This window comes from Falco cherrug, chromosome 13 (genome assembly GCF_023634085.1).
Source record: "Falco cherrug isolate bFalChe1 chromosome 13, bFalChe1.pri, whole genome shotgun sequence".
Classification (NCBI taxonomy): domain Eukaryota; kingdom Metazoa; phylum Chordata; class Aves; order Falconiformes; family Falconidae; genus Falco; species Falco cherrug.
In genome coordinates, this window is record NC_073709.1 from 29393021 (window position 1) to 29418867 (window position 25847).

Consider the following 25847-nt stretch of genomic DNA (forward strand, 5'->3'; position numbering starts at 1 on the left):
CCTGATAAACAGGTTTCCAGAGTGGAAATATCTGTAGCTGCTGAAATGATTCTTTATGTATAATTCTTACGACAGTCCAGAATCTCTGTGAACGAAAGATGCAATAAAATAAGACTTAGTTCCTGTCAGTTACTAAAGACAGACAACCGTCATGAGTTCTAGACAGATTGCTAAGTTTCTTGCACACCCATACGGCATTTAATGGCCAGTACAGGAAGATGAGAGTAATCAAAGCTAGATACTTAGTCAACTTAAGGCAGAAATGTTAAGTTTTGTTCACAGGACAGAGATAAACCAACTGAGTAAGAGAAACATCCGAGAAAAAGGAGGTCTGTGACTCAGCGATCTGGAGACCCTCCCAGGGTCCGGTAAGACTGCAGCTCCTTCAAACCCAAACCATTTTATGATTCTATGATAATTTACCATGTTCTGCCCTGTTTTTCCACAAGAAGGAAAGGACACTTGGATCCAAGTCCTAAGGTTTATCAGCATTTGAACTGGAATAAGAATGCAGAACTGGGCCTTGCAAATCCTCCCACGTGACCCCATCTCGCTCACACCGTGCCCACAGCTCATCAGAAAACTTACCGAACGGGACAATGATGGGACACGTAATGCTATAGGCCATGATGACAGTGAACACACACAACATCCAGGCATACATTGCTCCAAATTCATATTCAAATGCTTGTTGCTAGGAACAAAAACAAAACACCCAAAACACTCGTGTCATCTATCAACACGTCAGGAGTTATAAATAGATTCACTAAAGCAACAATTCACCTTCTTTATTCTCTCCCTATGAAAGATAAATTTTATTTCCCCAAGAGGCACAAGTGACATAACTAGAGATGAAGTATTATGCGTTTTAAGCATCTGTACTTACAGAAAATATACTGCTTCTTTCACAGCCTTAAAGTAATTTCTCAGGGAACCTGTTTTCATCTACAAGAAGCAACAATTTAAAACCACAAGGCAGAAAATAACTGTGCCAAACTCAAGAACCTTCACCTCACTGCAGATTCCACTCAATCTCTACTGTTCCTTGTGTCAGCTTTTTCAGTAGGGAAAGCTCAAGATAACAAAGCTTTGTTGGGGTCAGTATTTCCACTTTCTCCTCTAGGGATGAGGAAAGCAGTATAAATCATTTCAACCAGAGCAAGGGGTAATACACAACAGTTAACAGAAGTGAATGTTTAAAAGCATCTTTTAAAATGGAACCCACCCACCCATTAAGAAAAAAAAAAAAAAAAAAAGAAATAAGGAAAAAAAAAAGAACAGGACAGCTGTACACAGGCTTAAGTTCCCACTGTAACACCTGACATTTCCAGCAAGGTGACATCTGGAAGTGAAAGTCCACCACAAAATGGAATACAGACAATAAGGATCTATTTTGCTAGGTGTCTGTCCATATTAAAGTAAGTTGTATACACCCGAGGGCCGACAGAAGAAATTAACTACAGACAGATTTCAATTTTAAAAAGCCTGAAGTTATAGTCTATAAGATAAAAATCAGAATTATCCCATAAAATCCGAATCATAAAACTCTGACTTGGAGCTATGAACAGAATACTACCTGAAGCTCAGAGCTTGGGTTTTGACTTCTGTTTCTGACTTTAATAAATACCTCCCCATTACCTGTGCTGCAAATGAAGGGAATGCGAACCTGTCACAGATGAGTGAAACAAAGGCCAAAAAGGATGAGAGGAGATGATAATTTATGGTACAAAGGATGGGGGCTCCCGGTGTTTCTGATAACGATCAGTCATTTAATTGCCTCTTGCTAAGGAGGGGTTCTAATACCTGTTTAATATTTTTCCTTTCTGCTGTGGACTTGGCCATTATCATCCGTATGGTGTAAAGAATGAGGCCAGGCAGGCGCAGCAGCTCCATCCCGTTGCCAACAAAAGCAGAGGCAATCACATAGTTCACAAAGAAGGCTCCCTGGTCAGGCAAAAAGACACACCTGCAAGGACAGACAGCAGACACTGACTATAAAGCAGACAAGCAAACACAGCACACATACAAAGGATCCCTACTGCCTTTGGAAATCTCTTACCATAAGGATAATCACTGGACACCACGAGACTTCTGAAAATCTCGTTGGAGAAAAAAAAAAAGAAAAAAAAAGAAAAGAAAGAGTACTACATAGCTATAAGCGCAGTAAGTGGAGTACACTGTAAGAGCCTGGCTGAGCGAGTTGCAGTTCTGATGAGGAATCAACTGCTCAGGAAAAGACACAGCAGTCTGATGGGTGGCTGATAGCAGACAAGAGCATCATTTGATGTCTGCAACAGCAAACCAAGACGAGATAAGACTGTAATAGAATAATTGTCTCTCCTAGCTCAGTAACTCCTAATTGTCTCCCTGTTACGGATTTTGAAACAGCATTTGGAAACCTAACTATGTCCTAATAATTGTGTTCTGTTCTTTCCCTCCAGCCAGTCACAAGAATTTATAATAATCAGTATCTGCAAATCTGCAATGCTCGTGTAAAAAACTTTCACGTTCCTTAAAATTAAGAGTCAATGGATTTTCAGAAAGCGAACTGCTGCAGCTATTTGGTCTCACTGTAATCCTTGGGAAAATCACCCGCCCATGACACACAACAATCCTCAGTATGTTTTCTGGTCCCCTCTCACCTGCATCTCGCCCTGTCCTTTATCTTCTACAAAATTTGTAAGGTTTTGGGAAAATAATTGTCTCTTTATTGAATGCATAGATTAGCTAGCAGGAAAAGAGTTTGGATTTCTTCACAGCAAAGTAACTTGCATTCTCCTTCCCTTATTCAGAAGCTCAACATCAACGCACAGCAAATCAACTGGGCATCAACTCAACATCAACCCCTAGCAAATTTTAACAAGCACTAATCAACAGCAAGAAAAAAAAATAATCCCAAGTATTCCTGTAGCAAAGAGTTGCTAATACTTACTCCAGCCTAACTGCAGAATCAGACGATTCTCTGTCAAACAGCCAACGGAAAAAAAAATCCAGGCTGAAAGAAAGATGGTTTATGTCATTCAGTCTCCAAGAGCTCAGTACTGTGTAAAATTGCTTCTCTTTTCAAGCAGTTCAGATCAGGACAGCAGATAGAGAAAATTTAATCAGATAATCTGAACACTACTTTAGCTTTATCACAGTTCTTAATAGTCAGAAGTTGGAAAAAAAGATACAGAACCAACCAAAACAGAAACATCCACTTATACTAAAGTTTTAAAGATTCATTTTTAGCAGTTATTATCTAGACAGGCCAAATACATGTTACCTGGTTAGCCAGGGAAACTGTAAGACAGTCAGGAAACTGGGTTCTCAGCTATTGACTGTGAGTATGGGCAACTTTTAATTAGTCATTGATCTTACAAGGTCTTAAATTTCTCTGCTAAACGAAAAGTCAGCCTTTGGCAACTTGAAGGGCTATGAGGTCCTCAGATGAAAGAAGAGCACTGAAATCCAACACGGAATGACAACATAACCATACACAGCTGGTGGGAGTGGAGGTACGCCAGCTATACCTCAACTAGCAACTAGAAAACAGAAGTAATTTGCCTCATATAATGGAAATACTCAAACAAAACACTGTTAAACTATTATTCTTTACCTGGTCAAACCGAGGGAGGGCAGAATCAATACCATGAAGATCAAAAATATGTAGACTTTATGCATCATTATTCTATTCTCTGCAGATCTACCAACAGAAAAAGTCACCAAGTAAGAAACTCACGCAAAAGACTTCCACACATGAAAGATCTTGCCCAGAGAATGTCAGCACCTGCCAGACTTTCAGCTTCCCCTACAGTATCACATTGCTACAAGATACTCGTAACACAAGCATCTTTGAGGTATTCACTAATTTGGACCAAGCAGGCTCTCGGTGTCTTCTTGGGCAAAGAAAACATTTATGAACATTAATCCAGACTCTGGATTAGTATCACTACAGGTCTGCACCATAAGCAAGGGGATGTGTGACAATCACAGCTGGTGATTGTATCCAATGATACTCACATCTCACAACAGCTTGTAAACAAACAGCTCTTCAAGTGTTATGCCAAGAGGGACTAGGCAGTTCGTAAAAGGGCACCACCGCCAAGAAACCAGACACTTAAACAAGGTACTTGACTGTCTTTACCAAGTGTCATCTTTGGGAACAACATGACACTACTAATCCTATACCCCTACTGCAGTAGCAGGAACATCTATCCAGTGACACACTGTTGCCAGAAAAAGCGCAGCAATTGCTATAAACAATTCAGACTGTTAAAGGTGCTATCTGATAGGGCATTAAAACGACAGAGGTTTTGTTATAGGATCATGTAGCCCTTGGGCACTGTGGGGCATATCAATATAACTACACCAAGGCTTGAAATCAGATCTGCGATCGCTAGTGACTAGAACACTACTTCAGCTGATTGACAAAGGCTCAAAGTTCACATGCCTAGTGCAACCACTAAGAAAAAAAACCCCAGGTGATAAAAAGCACTTAACTGATGAATAAACAGCAGAATCTGGACACGATGTCTTACAAGGGAATAGTACAAAAAATTTTAAAAGTCAAAAAAATTTGGCCTTACAATACAAAACCAAAAAACGGCTGCAGACATGATGAAAAAATGAAGCTGTGATTCAGCATGCAGTATCATGCTTTTATCTGACTAGGTAAACTGGGGATGAAGTTACACCAAGTTATGCCATCATTGTCCTGGTTTCGGCTGGGATGGAGTTAATTTTCCTTCTTCAACGGTGCATTTTGGATTTAGCATGAGAACGATGTCAATAGCAACAACTAAAACATCAGTGTGTTAAGTAGTGCTTACTGCAAATCAAGGACTCTTCAAGTTTCCCATCCCTGCCAGTGAGCAGACACACAAGCAGCCGGGAGGGAGCAGAGCCAGGACAGCTGACCCGAACTAGCCAGAGGGATATTCCACACCATAGAGCATCGCGCTCAGTGTATAAACTGGGGGGAGTTGGCCGGGGGCTGCTGACCACTGCACAGGGACGGGCTGGGCATCGGTCAGCGGGTGGTGAGCGACTGTACTGTGCATCACTTGTTTGTTTCCCCCTTGTATTTTATTCCTTTATCTCCCTCCTCTCTTCATTACAATTATTATTCCTACTTTTTTTCCTTATTTTTTACATTATTTATATTATTAAACCATTCTTACCGCAACCCACAGGTTTTCTCTTTTTCCAGTTCTCCTCCCTATCTCACCAGGGGGTGGGCAGGGAATGAGCGAGCAGCAGCATGGTACTTGCCTGCTGGCTGGGGTTAAACCACGACACAGCCCCATGAAAAATAAGCACTTTCTCCATATATTTCAGTAATTCAGTTGTTAAGGCCAAATAAAGGAAAACCTTGCTTACTTTGTCCAGTGGGACTCCAGCAAAGTTGAGTAATAGACAATTGTTGGTAGCAAAGCTGAGAATGACCAGAGCAAGAGCGTTGGGAAGAACTGACTGACGATGGGATTCTAGTAGGGGGAAAAAAAGTAAGAATAAGTATTAAAAACATTTTAAATGCAGCTGTGGTAGAACAGAGGCTGCAATATTTTGCTCTTCTTAAGTTACAGCAGGTTCGACTGTAGAAATTTTATTCAGATACAGTCTTAAAATGAGTGAGTGCTCTGCACTGGTGTGCAAAACAAAAAACGAGTAGGATTGGGAATTACATTCTATGAGAGTGAAGTCTCACAAGCAGTTTTTATGTAGTTTACACTAGCTTGGGCAAGTACTTAATAGTTTGCAAGAGACTTTAGCTGCAGTCAAACTAGGACCAGATATATATGCTATCCTGTTTCAGATCAAATATGCAAAATAAAATCACGGCATTTTACTTCAGATTTTAAAACCTGAATTCCCCCTTCACACCATAAAAAAAATCAACATACAAGTTGGACTTAAAATTCCGCTTTTGGCAAAGGTTTTTGATTTAGAATTATGTAAATTGGGAACACATACTTTTACTACAAATAAGACATTTATAATAATACAACATTTCAAATGAAATTACTTCAGCCTACTATCAAGGAACAGAAGAGGACTAGAGTCCCAATTCTGGATGTATGCTTTTAAATCAGCAGTTACATAAAACGATCCTGAGAATTTCAACTGAATTTAGCTTACAGATATCGTTTCATTTTCTTACTACACACTTAATCAGTTTATTAACATTTTGCTCTGATACACAGCATGATCCAAACATATGGCGATACTCACGTTAAGGTAGTGAATAGGTTTAGTGACATTGAACTTGTCCATGGTTGAGATGATTATGGAAGGAGTAGTAAGAAAAAACAGCACAATAAAAAGAAGCAAATTAATGCAAGCCCATCTAAACCACCATTTCAGTCCACGCACTGAAAGATTTTTCCTGGGGGGAGAGGAAATAAAAAAAAAAGAAGCTTGTAAAAACAAGCAGTACATAAGCATTTGCTATTAAAAAAAATACATACTATCTGTCAAGTAACAGGTGGCCCTGGTTTTTCTAAACTGAGGTTTATAGCCTTAAAGTTACATACAAAGCACTAGACAAGATCCAGTTGCTATTAGAAATAAAGAATGATAATATAAACTGCACTTGCAGAAGAACATATTTAGTCTTCCATAACACAAACACAATGTCTAATGTAGTTAAGGTTTGGGATGAAACAATTCCACAGTTTAATACGGAAGTACTAAACGAAGTTAGAACAAGAATAGAGAGACAGAAGATGATACAGAGAATTTCTGCAAGGAGACTAACTATCAAGAGGCAGAACCTACCAAGAAACTGTGATTTGAAAAATAATTAAGAACACCCCTGCATCCCTTTCTGCCATATTAAAACAGCAACCACAGGTCTTAAACAGGTGAAGTTTTTAAATGTTATCTAAAATGGTTCCCAAAAGGACTGGAATGATTAAAACACCAGCCAAAGCCAAGTCTTTAGACCAGACAAAACAGGGATACAGAGGGTCAGTAACATCTCCAATTATGACAACTCTTAAGCGAACCTAGGTAAGTAACTAGGCAAATCCCTGTGCCACCTCTTATTCAAGGGGGAGCCGAGAAAAGAAAAAACCAAACACACACACCCCCCAAAAAAAAAAAAAAAATTCAACAAAACCCCACCATCTTTCCCTCTCAGAGTTTAGAAAAGATTTATACATGCTTCAACCCACCAAACCTCAACAATCGTTCTTTGTGTCCATAGGACAGTGCTTGAAGAAAGGAAGAGGAAGTGCAGCACACATGCATGCACGAACCCTTTCATGAAAAAGGCAGATTAAACTGACCCTACCTGGAAAGCAGCTTGCAAGAGATTTTTAATTCATGTCTCAAAATAACACAGCTGCAAAAGACGCGGCTAAGAATCACGGTTGTTCATTTTATGGTTAAAGATTCTGTACTTTATTCCTAACTGCAGAACTAGCTGTAGACAAAACCTCTCAATTATTAGAAATAGAAAATTAATTTTAACGTGACTATGCCATCTATTAAAATCATTCGGAGAAAAAGTGTACCTTAAAAAAGTTATATACAGGTGAAATACAGTAATTTGTGCACGCTTGTGTCTCGCCTGCACTTTTGCTTAGGGCAATGGTAACGTCACAACAAATTTACAGTTATATGAACAGGGGATTGTATCGGCCCAACCCTAAAGTTATTTGCAAAGCAATTGGAAAATGTTTAGGGATTTTTAGCCTATAAGCATGACAGAAGGCATCACAGCAACACTTTTAACTCAAAAAGCATTTATCTATTTTTTGACACTCTCCTGTAAGCGATAAGTAAAGTCTAGAAAATTTATTGGGTCAATAAAGAGATGTCAGAAGACAGACAATACTTCACAGAGTAGATCAGGTTATACTCGCCATGTAGCAACTCAAAAACATTAATACATACTTGAAGAACTCTCAGCGTTGACACCAAGTTGCTTTCCTCAGATCTTAACAGTAGGCATGCATTAACCTCAAAAAATGAAAACACTGAGGCACAAAGTCTTTTTCTTTTTTTTTTTTTTCTCTTAGTTAGTTAACAGGAGCTGCAGGTACCAGAACTTTGGGGTGGCAAAACTCTAGTCAGCTTCTGAGAGGCCATTCCCAAGGTCAATGGAGAACAAAAGTAATGGAAATAAAGATGCAGATCAGTCACATCCAAATGCTACATAAAATCTTAGTTTAGGGTTAAAGAAAAACACACTCAGCTCCCTTCTAAACCTACGCTATCATAAATGGATGCAAGACAGGAATCTTACCAACAAATATTCTCAGGATAGGGAGCATATGTAACCTCCCAGTTTGATATGCACAGCTCCCTGCTGTAGGATGACGGCTGGGGTTCCCCTTTACACTTAATACTCTGACATTTGCAAGCATTGAAGTCCTTAAGGATACTGTAAGGAAATAAAAAAAGGAGGAGGATTTTGCAAATTTTTACACTTGAAAGGGTGCATATGTAATGAGAAAGACCAGGAATAGTGATAAAGCTTTTTTTGCTTTTAATAACCAGAGATCAAGATAGTACTTAAGACAAAAATGTAACATCACATTATGCATGTAGTGACCACCATATAAACAGTTAGTACCACAGGTCTTTGAGATCTGACAAAGTTGGAAACAAAAAGCAGTCTTGGTTTGAACTGTTCAGTGCTTCTACCAACATGAACAGCAATTACTCATATTAATGTATAAAAATAAATCAAAACCTGAGAGCATTGGAACAATTTAAAGACAGCCTGTTCCCCAAACACCTCTACGTAATTACAGCTGTTTTCAAATCAGACTAAAGGATTAGTCTGCACACTCGTTTCATTACACAAGTATCAAAACTAGACAGTTTTGCCTTGAGTATGAATTCTCAAAGTTTTTCACTATGCTGGTATTCTCACAATTCAAAATATTACCCTTTTTCACCCACTCCTAAAACAATCACAATACTTAATTTTATCTTCTAATATGAGCTGATTGACAATCACCACATTTAAACGTGTCCGGAATAAATGCTTTCACAAACTTCTCAAAACACAGCAATAGAAGTGCTAGGCATATATTCAGAGACAGTACAACCGTGTGCACCATTGTGTAAAAGAAGTTCCACTCCAGATAAGCTCTGTTACGCTAGCACGGAAACGGTACGTATTATATTTGAATGGGTAGACTCTAAAATTCCTGAACACGCTTGTTTCTCTGTTGTGCTCTTAACATAAAGAAAACACAGAACCACACACACAAACATCAAACAAACAAAAATAACCCCCAGATCTTTACCTTACCGGAATTCAAGTAGCGATGTCAAATTGCCAGCATCTTGCAGCAGTAAGTATTTAAGAAAGTTAATTACACTTTGACAGCTTATCTTTAAAAATACATAGAGAGCAAGCTTTAGGACTACCAGCCGTACCGCCCAGCACAATCATTAACAAGCATCTACAACCACCCAACTACATGAACCTTGGTCTGGCTTCCTGTTTCTCCCATGCTATTTCAGAACATTGTGGAGCAGAATGCCTTAGTAGGCTAAGGGCACCAAGTAACTTCCCAATTTGATGGTAGCTTCACGTGTAATCTAATCTAATTTTCCAGGGAATGGAATCCATCACATCAATTCCAAGCTAAACAAACTAAAGTCTTTTCAGTTCTTGATAATTCAACTCAGAACCGCCTGTAGTGCAACTCAGAACACATGCCCAAGGAGAGACTATCCCATCAAAATTGTATACAACAAATCAGCAGCTAGAGAATGAACTTCATTCTTATGAAAATGCTTATTTCTTCTTTCAGTTTCACATCTTAAAATGTTATTTCATGCTCTAGATTCTCTAAATATGGTGTGTAACTCACAAAATGATGGGGGCAGATTTCAACACATCATCACTACTCAGTTAAAGAGCAGATAGAATTCCTTGCAAGAATTTGAGATGTTGGAGAAAGTTTTTTTCTATATCCTGGGCTTCCTTGAAAAAAAAACCCTGAAAGACTGGCTCTCTAACATGACTTCAAGGCCAAAGGAATGCAGACAATTTAAATCAGAGGGGCTATGAAGAAAAGAAAGAAAAAACCCACATGATCTCTTATTTTTGTTGTACAAATAGTATTCTGCTTCCCTCTAACCACTTTGTGTTTGTTAAAGATGTTTACAAAGTACCAACAGAAAATGAGGGGCTATATGCATTTTCTCTCCAGATGACCAAGTGAAAAGCACTAAACAACTGATATTACGCCTACATATATATCTACAATAACAGTTAAAAGATACACATAACGTGCATCTATCACCTATGGCCAGGTCAGTCACTGCCTCTACTTTGTTGAGATGACTAACTAGCAGTGTAATTTGCACCCATCTGGACCATTTGCACAGTAGAAAATGGAGAAATCAGTAAGGCAAAAGCCAGTTAGTCCAGCCTACTATTAACATACACTGATGTACTGCATCCCACACAGAAGAGAAAGGCTCCTTATCCCAGTAAATGTCCACAGCCATTTCGTTCCCGTGACATCTTCTTCAACTGAAGTATAGAGGCTAAATGCACACTTCCAGGAAAACTTACCGGAAAGCAAAGCAGACCAAATCCACAGGACAGTGAAGAAGAAGAAGAAAGGAAGAAGAACCAACATAAGCAAACAAGCAACACAAACAGGAGATCAGTTGTGCTATTATAATTAAAAAAGAACAAACAAGACAGCAGACAAAACTTACTAGGTTGCCATGGATTTCTCTTGAAATGTTACAAAAGCCATTCCCAGTGGGTTATTATGAACAGCTTGTTCCTCTTTTGCATATTCTTCCATCAGTTCATTTTTAACTTTGGTATAATAATCTACAGCATCCTCCTGTTGGGAAATTGATGACTGTTACATCCAAAATACAGCTTGCGCAAACCAGAGTCCCTCTTCCTCATACTACTTCCACAAATTACAAATCACATCACAACGTGAAGACAAACAAACAGGAAGTTTTTCTTGCGCTTCAATTTTTGCACCAAGATTACATTTCAAATGTTTTGGGGAATTCCTTCTGTACAGTGCAAGAACATGAAGGATGAGCTATCTGCGATAAACGAACAAAGAATTTTCTGAAACTCAATGAGATGTCACGCAAAAACTATTCTCTACTCTTCTAACAATCTACCTAGCCAAAACTAAAAGCAAACACAATCTCTTACCCTTTCACATCCTCTCATTTCACAACAGCAGAACTGACCACACGGCTTAGGGTTGATCTGGACCCGCTTGCCATACTTTTGATGCAGGTGTTCATAGTAGGTCAGGCTTTTTTCTGCCTGTTTTCTGGACAGAAAAATACATCCATAACATTTTGCAAGAAAACAGTACCAACATCAAGCTTAGTAAGAATATAATCCCCAAGATAAAAAGTTATGTCAAGGACCGATAGCCATTTAATCGGTCACCAAAGATACTCACACACACCTTACTTTGGCTACTTAGCATAATTTATTTTCAAGTCTGTAGTAGCGTTATACAGCCTACGCTTCTAGTGAGATTCCAGGAAAAAAACAAACCAACAATGCTATTCTTGTATAGACCAGAAGGCAACACTTTTCTGTCCTGTGACCAGCACGTCTGGCCAAAGCAGCAGGGTCACAGAGCTATTAATTCAATAGCTGGGTTTTCCACTTTGCACTGCCTGACAATAACCAAATACATACATACATAATCAGCGAGTCAAAGCTTATTTTACGCAGCACACAACACATCACACCTACAAGACATAGGCTGAACCCCACAACTCACCTCCAAACACTGCTGAATCTAACTGAAGTCCAGACCAGGACTTTAAGAGCAGAATTCATTTCTAGTATGGGCAAGCTTAGTACTATTGATATATGCTGATTAAAGACTGGCAAAGCATTCATAAAAACTACGGTAAACTCCTGTAGATTACAAAAACATGTACCTTTTTTTGAATAGGTGAATAAGCTTGGCTACATCATAACACAGCTGGACCTCCAGCACAGTGCAAGTTGGGTAGGCAGCACTGAAAAGGAAGCAGTACATGAGAGCATGAGAACAAACTGCAGAAAATACAACAAAGAAACTGCTTCAAAGAGTATCACTGATGTCTAACTGACATCTCAATCACCCATGTCATTTCTGAATGAGGTATGGTAGAGCGTTGCTGAAAGTTCCTTTAACACCAGATGCACAGCATTACTCCCAAGTAAAGGCCATGTGGGAACATGAATGCAAGGTGTGGATACACAGCCACCTTCTTAGTTTCTAATTTTAAGACCAGCTAACTGTCTTTATTGAAATACGGCGTTTTCTCAATTCTGTCTAAGGAGTAAGATATGCTTTTAGAAGACAGATCCTATAATGAATTTTAAACAGTGCAAAATTCAAAAAGCATGTCTGCTTGGGCAGGTAAAACGACTAGGACAATTTAAAATCTGTTCCTAAGAATACTACTCAAGTACAGAACTTACGTAAAATGGCCCTGTATCGTCTCTTCTTTTGCATTTTTTGGAAGACCAGTTATAAACAATGTGCATTTAACCTGCAAGAGAAAAATGCAACCCCTTTGAAAAGCCACATCACAAAAGAGAAAATAAAAATATGAGGAAGGCAGCGACATAGCACGAGTAGCTCCATCGAAGAGGGGGAAAAAAAAGTAGGAAATTTTGATTTTGATGGGAGCTGTATCTATTCAAGACAGCACCATGTTCACCTTTTACATTGGTAGTAGGTTACACCAAAATGTCAGAAATCCCTCCCCAGTCCCCTTTTCTCCATCCACTTTTACAATTCACTCAGTGGAGCTTTGCTTTAAGTGTGAAGGAGTTCACTGACGTCACATGCTAGCAAGCAGAAGTCACCTTAGTGATTTACTTTTTTTTACATTATCCACTTGCAAACATGCTGTATGGTTTTTCTCACCCCAGCGCAGAAACTTACTATGTTTTCTTCTCTGTATGTGACATACTTCATGTGATGTCTCATGAAGACAACGGTCAGAATCAGGTAAACAACAGCAAAAACCGTGTGCAGCCAAAGAAGATTGTTACTGTCAGACAAAATGTTATGAATATGAGAATCGGGAAGAATTAATTGTCCAACTAATACAAATAGCCATCAAAATGCTAATCAGATCAGAGCCTCTCATTAAACACAAAACAAGAAAAAAAGTAGTTGCTGGTAGTCAGTCACACCTATGCAGATGCCACGGATAGCCATTAAGGTTACATGCTTATCATAAAATTAATGGGTAACAGACCTACAAAGAAAACAGATATTCTATGACATGGACATTTTTGGGCAGCATTTGGTGTGCACCTTCTCATTCAGGCCAACAGCACACACCATGCTATTTGCTAAAATGCTTTTTATCGGCCTTACTATTTACTGTGTTGAGTGCATAACTGAACCCTCCTTGAACACAGTCCCCACTCAAAATTGAAAACAGCCTAATACAGGGAGCAAGTTCTACTACTCTGATAGCTCCTTCCTCAAAGCTTACAGAAGTTTTGTTCTGCGAACAGTTCCCCAGTTTTGCAGAGCACTAATAATTTCTATTAACCTAAACCACAGTAACCTATTTTACAGATAAAACAGCAACCAAGCAAAAAAAACCCACTAGTTACTAGGATTCAAAATGTGGTTAAAAAAATCAAATTTGGTTTGGCAGAATAGGCAGAAATTCTGTGGGACACAGTATCACAGACTGATGTGGACTGGTCAACTAATACAACAGAAAAGTTGCACAACTTTGTATTTCAGCTATTTTACAAACTCTTTTAATAGAAGCAATTTTAATCATCATCTCAGATGGGAGAGTATGCAGACACATAAATCTAATGTAAGGGAATTTAAATAATCTGAGCTATGCATTCTAGTAAAGCTGTCAGCTTTATTTTCCTTCTGAAGTAGAGTTTCTTTTAATGTGGAATTTTCTGAAAATAGTATCACTAGATGTGCAGTCATTAGCCAAGAAAAATACATGGGTTAAGAAGTGCTGAGAGTAGAAGCCAAGCCTCTAGATTTCTTATCAGCACTGTAACTACATAGCCTGAAGCAGACTGTATCCCAATTTCAGTTGATGAAGCATGAATAAGTAATTCCTACCCCATGAGCAAGTACCAATTCATGTGTTTAGAGACTATGGCAGGAAACAGACATAAACATAAACACACTCTGCAAGATTTACTTACCCAGTTTGTAAGTTTACTATAGTTGTTCTTCCAAAACTATAGGGATCTTTATCTGAGAAGAACAAAACCAAGTAGCACAATTAACAGGTGTAACATTCACATGCAAACTATCAGACAGCTTTTATTCTGGTTTTTTTTGGAAAAAAAGAACAAAACAACCAGCTGATATACTTTTTTTATTGCTGAGCATATTCATTGTTAAAAAGATTCAGAACCATAATCAATGCTATTTTACACTGTATTGCATTTTAAAGTTGGAAAAAAAGCTCCAGGATTATACCACCTTCAACCCACCAAAAGAAATAGTAGATTATATTTTAAAAATCTGGATACTAGGTCTTTGTAGCAGTTCCCTTTCCCCCCCCATCTCCATTCATGTCCATTAACAACACTGTTTAGGGATCTGAACATACTTCCTTCACATTTTTATTTTGTCTTCACTGATTTCTTACCTCAGTTTCTTAAAACTGCATTAATTCAGCATTGGCAAAACAGTACCGATAACCTTACTAAGGTAAAAAATGTAAGAGTTTATATGACATTGTTTCTCTAGACTATCAAGTATTTTTAAAAAATGGTAATGCAAGTCAGCAAAAATCGAGTACATGTTTACAAAGGAAAAAGAGCTAAGTATCTGGAAAGCCAAACAATCTTCTAACACAGACTGTTAAACCACATTGCAAGTTAAGTCATTACAACAGGAAAGAACTGGAAATGTACAAAATCAACATACAGTGAAAGGGAAGGAAGAGGGGGAGAGACGCTAAAACTTCATATTTGTTTTTCACCTGCATTTCCTAGCCTCACAAAATGCAAGAAAACAGAAGCTGTATTCTCCTGCTTTAGGCAGCCAGCCATACTCTACCATTTCAATTAGTATCCAAGATACTAAAACTTTTATCAAATTGCAGTTAGAGAACGACAGTGCACACAAATTGATGCGCATTGCAAAATCTGGTATAAATAGTAGGTAGTAACTAAAACAGGTAGTAACTAATCCAGAAGAGGAATATACATTCTACAAGTTCTTTGAAGGCACCAGCATCTCTCTACTTTATGAAGGAGATCCTAGGGTGCTAATTGTGTTTGATTTGATTCTGTAAAACTAGGGATGCTGGCTGAGAACATAAGAGATGGGACGTGAGGAAGGAGAAGCATCTGTGAAGTGATAGAGGGTCCTTTGAAAGAACAAAAAAAAAGAAATGTAAAAAAGAAAAAAAGAACAGCAATGATCTTTAAGAAAGCTGGTATTAATATAAACAGGGAATTGCTAAGGAAGAGTCCATAAAAGCAAAGTCAGAGATGGCAGTTCCACAAAGAAACAATATTAAAGGCACAGGTACAATGTACCCCATCACAGTCTAGGGCTAAAGCCACAAGGCTTTTTAAAACACAGGTAGGAGTAAACTGAAAACAAAAACTAGGCCACATTATTAGAGACAACAGAAGAGAATAAATTATAGGGACGAAGATCAGCAAGATCAGTACACAAAATAACATGCAATTGTCGTGGTATAAGAACAAACAAAACAAAACACAAGCAAGCACTCTGTCTGAGAGCTCCTGGGAAAACCAGATGAATTCTTGCTTTCTTTGCATCACTATTCACCGAGGTGATCAACAGGATCTTGAACTAGATCATGAACATGATCTTGACAAGACCAATACAAAGCCAGGCATAAAATGGGCTTATAAGGGCTCATTATCAAAAATGGAAGAACGTTTAAACAGGGTTTAGCAGAGCTCTGTCCAGCAGCATTCTTATTAGCAACCTGAGTGGCAGACTAGGACACACTCGCTGTATTTGTTGAGTGTGAGTTAATAAAGCAAAGAGGTAGGTGTCATACTGGCAGACATAATCAGGACTAGGCTGCAAGAAACATTAAATAATTCTTTGTCTAATCAGCACTGACACAGTCTCAGCAGGAAGATTTGTCCAGTTTTGAGCCACAAACCAAGGCAGAAAGAAACAACAGGAGACAGTCCAGCTAGATTAAAAGAAGTGCAAAGGATGGGTGATGATTTTATGATCAGCAAAATGGAAAACATTTCTTATAATGATGGAGTTAACTGGTGCGGTTTATCAAAACGAGAGAAAAGGACAGATTAACTGATAATCCTCAAGCAGCTAAAATGATGTTGCAAAGAGGAAAAGAATAATCTATTCTCCACAGTGACAGGTCAAAAAATAATGGCCTTAAATTGCAGCAAAAGAGATTCAGACTGGACACTAGAAAAAGATTCCTCAGCTGTGAAGACAGGTCCTATTGACAACCACCACCAATAAATATCATAAAAAGTGCCTAGATAAACACCAGTTAAGAGGGCATAGGTAAAGTGAATGCTGCCTTGAGCTTTCTAGGTCCAGTCATCTTTGTCTGCATGTGGTCTGCCATCATGTTTCCAACAACAGTTTTTGCCAGACATTTAAGGAACCCTCTACTCTCACAAATTTCACATGAAATGACACACGTCAGACTAGGGGGGAAGCACAACACAGACGGGATGACACATGACACGACAAACAAAACAAACAAAAACCCCCAACCTTACAGAAGTTTACCAAAACAAAAATCCTGAAAACTTTTAGAGTGACATAAACCACAAAATTCTTCTCAGAATACAAAAAAAATTCTTACCAAGTAGATCACCTGATAGGTTGACAGGTAATATGACACACACAGACAAAATGCTGACAGCAATCAACAAACAGATGATGTGACGCTGGAAGGCAAGGTAATGGATGGCATCTTCACCACACCTCTCATGAATCTCGTCATCACTGCATCATAGACAGAAAAACACATGGTCAGTCTTCTTAGTCTCTTTGGGGGTTTGGCAGTGGTTTTTGAACATACACTAATTTCTCAGTCTACCCACTGACATCTCCATCAATCACTATCAGTTTTCAATGGGGTTGTGTCCTTCCTCGTGTAAATTTAGGTTCCAAAAGTATCTTTTTCTTATGCAGTATCACCACACATACATTCACATGAGGGAATTTAAGATAGAAACAAGTAATTTGAAAAGCAAATATAAATTCAGGCTATTTTTCATCAGCCTAAAAGAGAAGAAAGTAATTTGCTGTGACCTCCTGCTTTATGACAGTCACAAAGTGTTAAGTCTAGCTCTCAAACTTCAAGATCACACTGTGACAGTGTTTGCTCATCTCCATAAAGGCTCTCCATGAGGAAAATTACAACAGAATCACCTTACTCTCGTGACACCCAATTAACAAAAGATAATAATAGGCTTTGGAAAGAACTCTCATCATCTATCCATTGTTCAGCAGGACAGATCATTAAAATAGGAGGGAAAAGGAAGGAACTGAACTAGCAAAAATGGAAAAAGACAGGCTCAATCCCCACACCTTTTTTTTGTTTCAATGGACCTAAGCTAGAAACTGATTTTTAAAAATCATTACTAAGCCCCAAGAGATACAAAGAACGAACATCACATGTCTAATGCTTAGTTTCTGGGAAACAGTGGAATGGGCTTTTCCTAGCTAGTCAATTCCAGCCCCAACGAAACTACCAGTTCTCCACAGAAACCCTTGCAGGGAAACTGCATTTCCTGCCCCAGGCCCCTCCTGGCTTCAAACAGGGGCACACCCACACAGGGCTCTTTGAAGAGTAAGAGCCTAGAGCCTAGTTACTAGCTCAACATCCACATAAATGCCATAGATTCACTTAGGGTCACACGCTGTCTTAAGATCAGTAAGTCCCCAGACTGCCAGTAGAAGGATGACTGTATCCTGCAATATTCCCGTAAACTGACCTTGTTTTCATATTCTTTTTCCACCCCACCAGAGGCACCTGTATCACTGTTTGTCTTACAGTGTCTACTCGAGGTGAGGGGAAGAATGCAATATCCCTTTTTTAATTAAAAAAAAAGAAAAAAAAAAAGAACAGAGCAAACCACAGCTCACTATTTCTGTTTCATATACTTACTGCATCCGAAAAGCAGCTGTCATCCAAGAACAAAACCCCTATAAATAAAGAAGGAAGTTTTTAGGAACTAACATACAAAAAAAAAAGTCTTTAAACTGTACAACGAGAAGTGTTTCTATTAAGCTAACCTCTTAGCTAAAAAGCTGACAAGTCTGTTGCTCTGAAATCACTATTTAGAGACATGCAGAAAGCTTGGGATTCTTAAATTTAAACAAGTGTGCCCAAATCCCAGTGAACAGAAGTCAATATTGAGATTTCCCAGGAATTATTTTTTTTTTCAATGGATTGCTTTAGAGCAGAAAAGGTGATTATTTTTTCCAAAACCATTTCCAGAGCCTCTCCAATTTCAAGGATAAGCTCCATGAAAATCTTAATACAAGCTAATCAGTTAAACGTTAATTAGAAACAACACTGTGATTACATTAACAGAAAGGCTTCTAATATAGGTTTACAAATCCTCCTATGAAACTGTACAGCAGAGATCACATCTCACAATGTTCCAGGAGAGTTCAAAAACCCTTCTCTCTCAAAAGGCCTCTTCTTTCAAGTGAATAGTATCCAACAAACGACACATTCAACAGCTTCAATAGTAAAGTTGCTTTAGGGTTTTAAAAGAGATGAAGAAAACACCACAAATGGCAGAGGAATCCTGATCAAACAGCAGTACGCTTTTGATGCTCACACAATTATTTAGTTGCAAGGCTAGATATTAAGTTGATGCATATATAAAAAAGTAGGCTGCCGCCACCGGACAACTCTTGCACACACAGTTCATTCTGATGCTGCAACACAAAATTCAAAGACTCCAGAGAGACCATGAAGGGAACCAGCTAAAAGTCTGGCCAAAAATTATCTTCCACTCCAAAGCAGTTTTAATATTAAGAGTACATAGCACTATTAGTAGCCTCACATTTGCATCCAGTTTTCTCAATTTTGCAAGGAAAACAATCTCCTATAAAGGCCAACTAGGTGTTACTTGCAATGTGAATGTAATGTAATTTTTTTGAACTGTTATTTAAGTACAAACTATTTACTAGTCCCCCTCCCGCCGCTTCAAAACTCTAACATATAATCCCTCTCCTACTTAAAAAAGTTACTTAAAAATGATGACAAGGTATTAGTTTATGATATGGCAAATCGTTTGTCAGGGAACAGAGAGGGATTAAGTATGGTTCTCTAAAAACATAGTAAAAAATGCATCACTAGTTTTTGCATATAGATGGTCTTCCAGGTTAATGACTGGTTCATTAGGCTAGGTGGAATGGCAAATTACAACAGATTCCATTAAGTAGTTCGCATCTGAAAAAACATACCAAAACTCCAGGATACTTACGCTATCATATTCAAGATCTTCAGGTACTGATGAAGATGTTGACAATCGGTTGTATCTTGATTCACTAAAATACATTAATGATGTTTTAAAGTATCTTTAATAACAGATGATGGAATTCCACAGAATTATTTCAACTTTAACAATTCTAAAGTAACCAAGGGAAGTAGTAAAAACCAACATTTTCACTTAAGAAAGCTGTGGCTTTCACCTTGTAGCATATGCTTAATTATAGAAACTTGTGCTATGCCTCATGCTGAAAAGGAAGGACATGTGTGCTCTTAATGTGAGAGCAGATACCTAAACTAGAAAAAAATGCAATGTTTTATTGGGATATTAAAACCACAGTAACATAAGAGAATGCAACACAGATTTGAAAGCCTAGTGAGGATCAGATTTGCAAGCTAGCTTCCTGTTCAGATATTCCTCTTTACAAGACATCACCTCTCCACCTTCCTTCCTTCATCTTAAAGCCACTACACAGAATTTCTCCTCACAATCAAATCCCTTACCTGTAGGGCCACCTCCTCACACAAACAGTTCTATAGCAAGGCCAGAAACATTTAGACACCCTGTAACCCTCAAAAATAGCAGAGTACCTGTTTTTAGTTTGTTGCTAAAAAGAAATACTGCAATGTTGATGTGCCTGTAATTACAGTATATTCAAAGGTGTATCTATGATAATTTTCACGTAGCTGGCTCTGGTCACACTCCAGCAGGGACAATAACATAGGCTCCCAGGTAGTCTGACTGCTCAAGGACCTGTTTGTCCCATGCAAGTTTCTCCAGCCTACATGCGAGCCTGTAGCAGAGCATCTTCATTCTTGCTGCCTGAGCTAGCTGGATTAAAGCAGGCTCAGTTATTGCCCATCTCTCCCCGTCCCCCCATCTATACTTCACACCTGTACATGGATTACACCTAAAACCACATTTTTAGTTCTTTCACATTGCTGAGCTGTGAATTTACAACTTAGTTACACCACTAATATCAGGAAGAGGCTCACTGTTAAAGTTTACCCACTTCATAAATAGACAGATAACTTTTAAACATCCCAAGACATCATCCTGTAGAACTAACATTTAAAAAACCAAACAAACAAACAAGCAAGCAAGCTCATTTGCAGAATTACTAAAAATCAGTGAAGAATTTTAGAAACCTGCAACAATATTTTTTTTGTTATTATTTTTTTTAAACCCTTCAGAAATTTTATGGCACAGGCTACACAGGGAGCTCAGTGAAGTTACTGGGCTTGAGCCAAGATAAACAAAATAGTTAATATCCTTCTATCACAGTAACACACTGCCAACATCAACCTGGAGTTATGTGACATGTTAGCAGACAAGCAGCGTGTTTTCTTACCTCCACTTCCTTAACCCATAACTGCAGAATGAAATTAATGACAATGCCAAACATACAACTTCATTACTGAAACCACAAAAAGTAACTCTGTGAGTGGGACGTATTTCACACAAAGCAGCATGAGGATATTTTTAACAAATGCGTGCACGTAAAATATCTAGCTGTTATGGCTTAAATTAAGTGCATTTGTATTTACTGTACTTACTTCCACACTCCCCAAATGGTTTCAACAAATCAGTCTGATTGCATATCTTTTTTACCTTTCAGCTTCTGACACCAAAGCAACACGGCCATAGTCCCAGAATCTCTTCCTTATAACGGAAAACAGTAATATTAAAATCTAGAAAGTAAAAATAAAGAATTTTGAGTATTTACTTTTCCACTTCATAACAATTATTTCTAGGTGTGTAGGAATTGTCAAAAAATGCTGTCCTAACTCCTAAACCAACTGCCATATGCAAACCATCCCAATTTGTGGCCATGCTACAAAACCAATCTGTCTGGGACCAAGGTTACCGGAACATCTGCCTTCCTGTTCTACTGTATAAAGGCGGAGAACTGCATGCTAAGGTACTTCTGGACTGCAAGCGTATAAAAGCTTGTGAAAGGAAAAGTAGCAAGCAGTACTTGAGAGGAAGTCAAAACTTTCATAAATACACCTTTACTCTTATTCAGTACTTAATGACTAGAACTATGATGGAAGACTTGCAATTTTGTTTTAAATCTGTTTTTGAACAGTGATGTAAACAGGCTGTAGGGGGCTTGACTATTCTCTCAAGTATGAAAATTATTTTTATTGTCAGTAGTAAAGGTAATATATTATTACAAATCATAAACTACTAAGACATATTTGATCTCTGCAATGTATTTTTTACCTGCCCCCGTATTTTCACTTTTTGAAAGAGTATAAGAACACAAGAAAAAACCGCCCTCCTATGTGTTTCATAAATGCACTTTTTAATTCTTTTTTTTTTTTTAAAGAAACAAGTTGCTCTGTACACAGCAATGAAGCAGAAGTAACAAAGCCTGTTTTCTATGCATATGTAGCATACGCCCTCACTTTCTAGTCCCTCCTACATCCCGTACCAGTTTGGCTAGAAAGCAGTGCTAGTGATGTAACTTGTTTGGATCTATGCAAATACCAACTGGCCAGCCAGGATACATGTCAAGATTATCTATGTGTCAAGATTATACAGCTAATATCCGCATTTCACAATTAATATAACTTTCTTATAAGAGCCTTCCTCGCAACAGGGAATATTAATTTAGATATTCCTCCTTCATCGGGCCATTAAAACTTCCTGCAAGCAGGAAAGTTCTCTAAACTCGGACAACTTCGGTTGAAAGTGACTAACACATTCTATGATTATTAGGAGTAACTGCCAGACAAAAATGGGAAGGCAATGCAATAGATAAACCTCACTTCCTTAGGAAACCAGCCTAGAAATAGTACTCACAAACCCATCAACTGACAGTTGCAAAAGAACTAGAACTCAGGAACTATATCATCATTTTAGTCTCATTTTATTACCTCAAACCTCACTTATTAGGCCAATTTGCAGGTCTACGGCTCTTTTTCTTTTCTTTGGGGGGGGGGGAAGCTAGGTGGCTTAAGACCACCTAGACCAAACTTACAGAAATAACCGTAAGTATTATTGGAGTCTCAGGCATGTTCTGGAGACTCCTGACCAGCAACTAATCAGATCCCTTTATTTTATCAGGACTGAGCTGATCAGCACATTATTTCCTCCACAGCTTCATGAAACCTAAATTTTAAGAGTTTGTGAAATGACAGATTGTCCACATTGTAGTTCCTTTTGAAAAAGTCTAGTAATAGTGCTCCCTTCCTCAAAAGGTACCCAGTACCTAAACCCAGAGTAAGGAAAAAAATGTTCTTGCAGTTAAGACAAAGCATAGAAATTTGAGCTATGACTACAAAGCTCACCATGACCCCACATACAGACCCTATGACACTGCACTCACTCTTGATCTACACATCCAACATACAGCGACATTGTTGTCCCACACGTATCTGAACCTTTATCAACACTTGAAAAGTGCTTTGATGTTCCCAGGATGGCCTCAGTACATTTCTCATTCTGAAGATTCTCAGAAACAAATCCCTACCTGATCAATAAAAGAATTCTGAACAATCTAACTTCCGAGAAGGTCAGAAGTATTTTCAGTACAAGAAATAGAAATTGGGCTTACAAAAAAGAAGGTTACATCAAGCAGTAGGACAGTTGGGATTCCACCAAAAGTTACTCCTTGGAGCACTGTGCTGCCCCGGGCAGTGCTGTAGCAGTACGTCTCATTCAACGTTGAGTTGAAAGGTATGCTTCTATTCCAGAAGTAGACTAGATGAGAATGTCCAAAACCCAGAAAAAAGAAAGGGTTCATTTTGTCTTTCCCTTAAAAAAAAAAAAAAAAAAAACACACAAGAAAAAAAAGTAAAATAAAGTTAAAGAAAAGTCTGCCTAGTATTTGTGAGATGTACTAATACTACTACAAATATAAAGAGTGCAGGAAGATTCAACCATGAAACTACTTCAGAAGTAAAGTCATATTTGACAATCTATTCTCCTTCACCGGTAAAATATTTCACAATAACCGCCAGGCTCAGTTACTAGCAGTGCCCAAGCAAAAATTCCAGACATCTAACCAACCATGTCCTCTACAGACATCTGTGAAGACTACAGAAGACCCACACAACACAAACTTCTCTGTCTTCTCATCTGCAACATCCAACTACTTACACAAGCCTGAATTCCAGTTCTAGGAGTAACACAGGGCATTAGATAGTCCAACAATAGCAGTTTGAAGATTTTGCTCCTAGTTGAGCTTGTATGAACATACTGGCTTGTGAACTTTGTATTCAAATGTCAAGACCTTGAGATTATTAACAAATTTGCCACTAATTCAACAGAAAAGAACTACTACAAAAATACACGTGCTGCTCTCTGCTCTTGAAATATTGCATGACTGCCCCTTTTTTAATAGAATTCAGCTGAAAGAACAGCACAGCAATTACAGCATATTATGAACAAGAAAGAAAAAGGAGTATTTCTAATGTTCTAAGAGAACAGCCATCTACCAACAAGCAATGGCTCACTTATGTTGGGGCTTTTCACTTCAAACGTTTTTCTTGACTTACGAACTTGATGATTTCCAAGTACTTTGGCCAAAAGCACGCTTCATGCAGAAAACACATCTGACTGATAAATTCATAAAGAAAGCATACCCCAAAAACCTCTATCCTTTGAAAGCAAGTATTGTAGGTCCTCATCACACAGGTTCAGGGAGACTACTTTTGGGCTATCACGCCTCTGTAAGAGGAACAAACATGTCTGACGGCAGCCCTATTCTGGATGCTGAAAAAAAAGAAACCAAATGCAAAGCAAGAGTATGAATAACTACAAGTTCTCCCTGTAAACAGGAGGCAAACAGCATGGAGAATACTCCTCGCAAAACAGCATTTACTAAACGTTGGAGAGTGTGACAAGGTGGGGAAGAAATTTTGCCTCAACTGACGTGTTTCATCACAAGGAAGGAAAAAAAAACCAAAAAACCACCACAACAACCCACACAAAATTTGTAATGTGAATCTATCCTGGCTTTCCAAGGATTGAGATTTAGTGCTGACAGAAAAGTCGTTCTGAACACCCTTTGGAAAACTGCAAGGACTGCACGCTAAGTTTTAGGTAACACGCTGGATCTTATCAGACACAGCTTCCAGCTCTTTAAAGCGATTATTTTTAAAGAAGTCAGCCGTGAGGAAGATAAAGGCAAGACCTCCCACGGGTGGAGCTGCTGCAGGGAGCACACGAGCGTGCAAGGAGCGGCGCTTCCCGACCTTTCCAGGCGAGGCGAGCCCCGGTGCGGGCTGCGGAGAGAAGCCCTCTGCCCTGCTCTGCCCGGGATCCCGGCGGTGGCCCCGAGCTGGGGCTGGCGCGGCCGGTTTCCCACCGGCACCCGCCGTAACTCGGGCAGGGAGCCGGCCCGTTCGCGCCGGGCGAGGAGGCTGGGCAGAGCGCGGTAGCCCCCGGCCCTGCGCCGCCCCTCCACGGGGAGGGGACACCCCGCCAGGAGGGGACACTCCCCCAGAAGGGGACACCCCCCGGGCTGCCCAGGCCGCCCGCTGCCAGCCCCGAGCCCGCGGAGGGCCGGGGTCCCGCTGCGGCCGCCGGCGGGGGACGGGGAGGCGGCCCGGTTTCCTCAGGAGGGCGGCGGGAGGCCCCAGCCGGCAGCACAGCCCGCGGCCGCCCCTCAGGGCTCACCTGGCCCCCTCCCCTCCCCGCGGCCGCCTCACGCAGCCCCGTCCCGTCCCCGCACAGCGCCGCCACCCCCGCCCTCCCTTACCTGCACCGGGGCGGCCGCGGCCTCTCCCCTCCCCACCGCCCCGTCACCACACGGGGCGCAGCGCCGCTCGCCCGCCCGGCCCCGAAGTTTCGGGCCGCAGCAACAAGTCCCGGGAGGCGCGCATGCGCGCGCGGCCCGCCTTCTTCCCGCCCTGCCGCGCCCGCCGCCGGCGGCCGCTCTCCCCCGGGCAGCGCCGCGCCTCGCCTCGCCTTCTCCAGACCCTGAGGCGCTTCCCTCAGGGCAGGGACCCCCCGCAAGGCAACCGAGAGAACCTGCAGCCACTTGCCTGCGGCCGCCCCCCTCTCCCGCCGCTGGCCTGGCTGTGCGGGTGTCTGGTTCGACCCAGCGGGGCTGGTTTTATCCCCACAGGGCCGGGTCAGCAGCGGGTTCTGAGCCCAGGCCTGCGTATGCAGAGCTACCTTTAAAGCACCTCACAGAACCATAGAACGGGTTGAGTTGGGAGAGACCTTAAGGACCATCTAGTCCCAACCCCGTGCCATGCCAGGGTCACCTTCCGCCAGAGCAGGTTGCTCCAAGCCCGGTCCAGCCTGGCCTGAAACACCTCCAGGGATGGTTCCCTCCATGCAATACCATTGAAACTGTATCCGTAATGGTTTACAAGTTATTTTAGAAGTTCATAGTTTATCTATGAAAATGTTATGCTGGATCCGGAAAGAAGATCTCTGGTGAAGCATGAAGGAT

The 25847-nt window shown here is 40.0% G+C and overlaps 1 protein-coding gene across 4 annotated transcripts in view; it reads right to left on the minus strand.

Annotated features, from left to right (window-relative positions):
* The window catches only part of TMEM63A (transmembrane protein 63A), a 31290-nt gene extending 6026 nt beyond the window's left edge, over positions 1 to 25264 (minus strand). For 2 of the 4 annotated variants that reach the window (XM_055726072.1, XM_055726070.1), the window contains exons 1-20: positions 25146 to 25259; positions 24028 to 24157; positions 22998 to 23197; positions 21047 to 21126; positions 19430 to 19493; positions 18097 to 18134; positions 16786 to 16928; positions 14147 to 14198; positions 12894 to 13002; positions 12425 to 12495; positions 11896 to 11976; positions 11144 to 11267; positions 10678 to 10811; positions 8234 to 8371; positions 6214 to 6367; positions 5362 to 5468; positions 3599 to 3685; positions 2933 to 2995; positions 1804 to 1966; positions 589 to 694 (exon numbers count right to left, since the gene is read on the minus strand). In XM_055726072.1, the coding sequence (XP_055582047.1) occupies positions 589 to 694; positions 1804 to 1966; positions 2933 to 2995; positions 3599 to 3685; positions 5362 to 5468; positions 6214 to 6367; positions 8234 to 8371; positions 10678 to 10811; positions 11144 to 11267; positions 11896 to 11976; positions 12425 to 12495; positions 12894 to 13002; positions 14147 to 14198; positions 16786 to 16928; positions 18097 to 18134; positions 19430 to 19493; positions 21047 to 21126; positions 22998 to 23186 (1903 nt within the window). In that variant the 5' untranslated portion in view covers positions 23187 to 23197; positions 24028 to 24157; positions 25146 to 25259. Of the gene's footprint in view, positions 1 to 588; positions 695 to 1803; positions 1967 to 2932; positions 2996 to 3598; positions 3686 to 5361; positions 5469 to 6213; positions 6368 to 8233; positions 8372 to 10677; positions 10812 to 11143; positions 11268 to 11895; positions 11977 to 12424; positions 12496 to 12893; positions 13003 to 14146; positions 14199 to 16785; positions 16929 to 18096; positions 18135 to 19429; positions 19494 to 20991; positions 21127 to 22997; positions 23198 to 24027; positions 24158 to 25145 lie in introns of those variants that run through there. The other 2 variants (XM_055726071.1, XM_055726073.1) reach the window with 2 other exon arrangements.
* Positions 25265 to 25847: the final 583 nt, after the last annotated feature.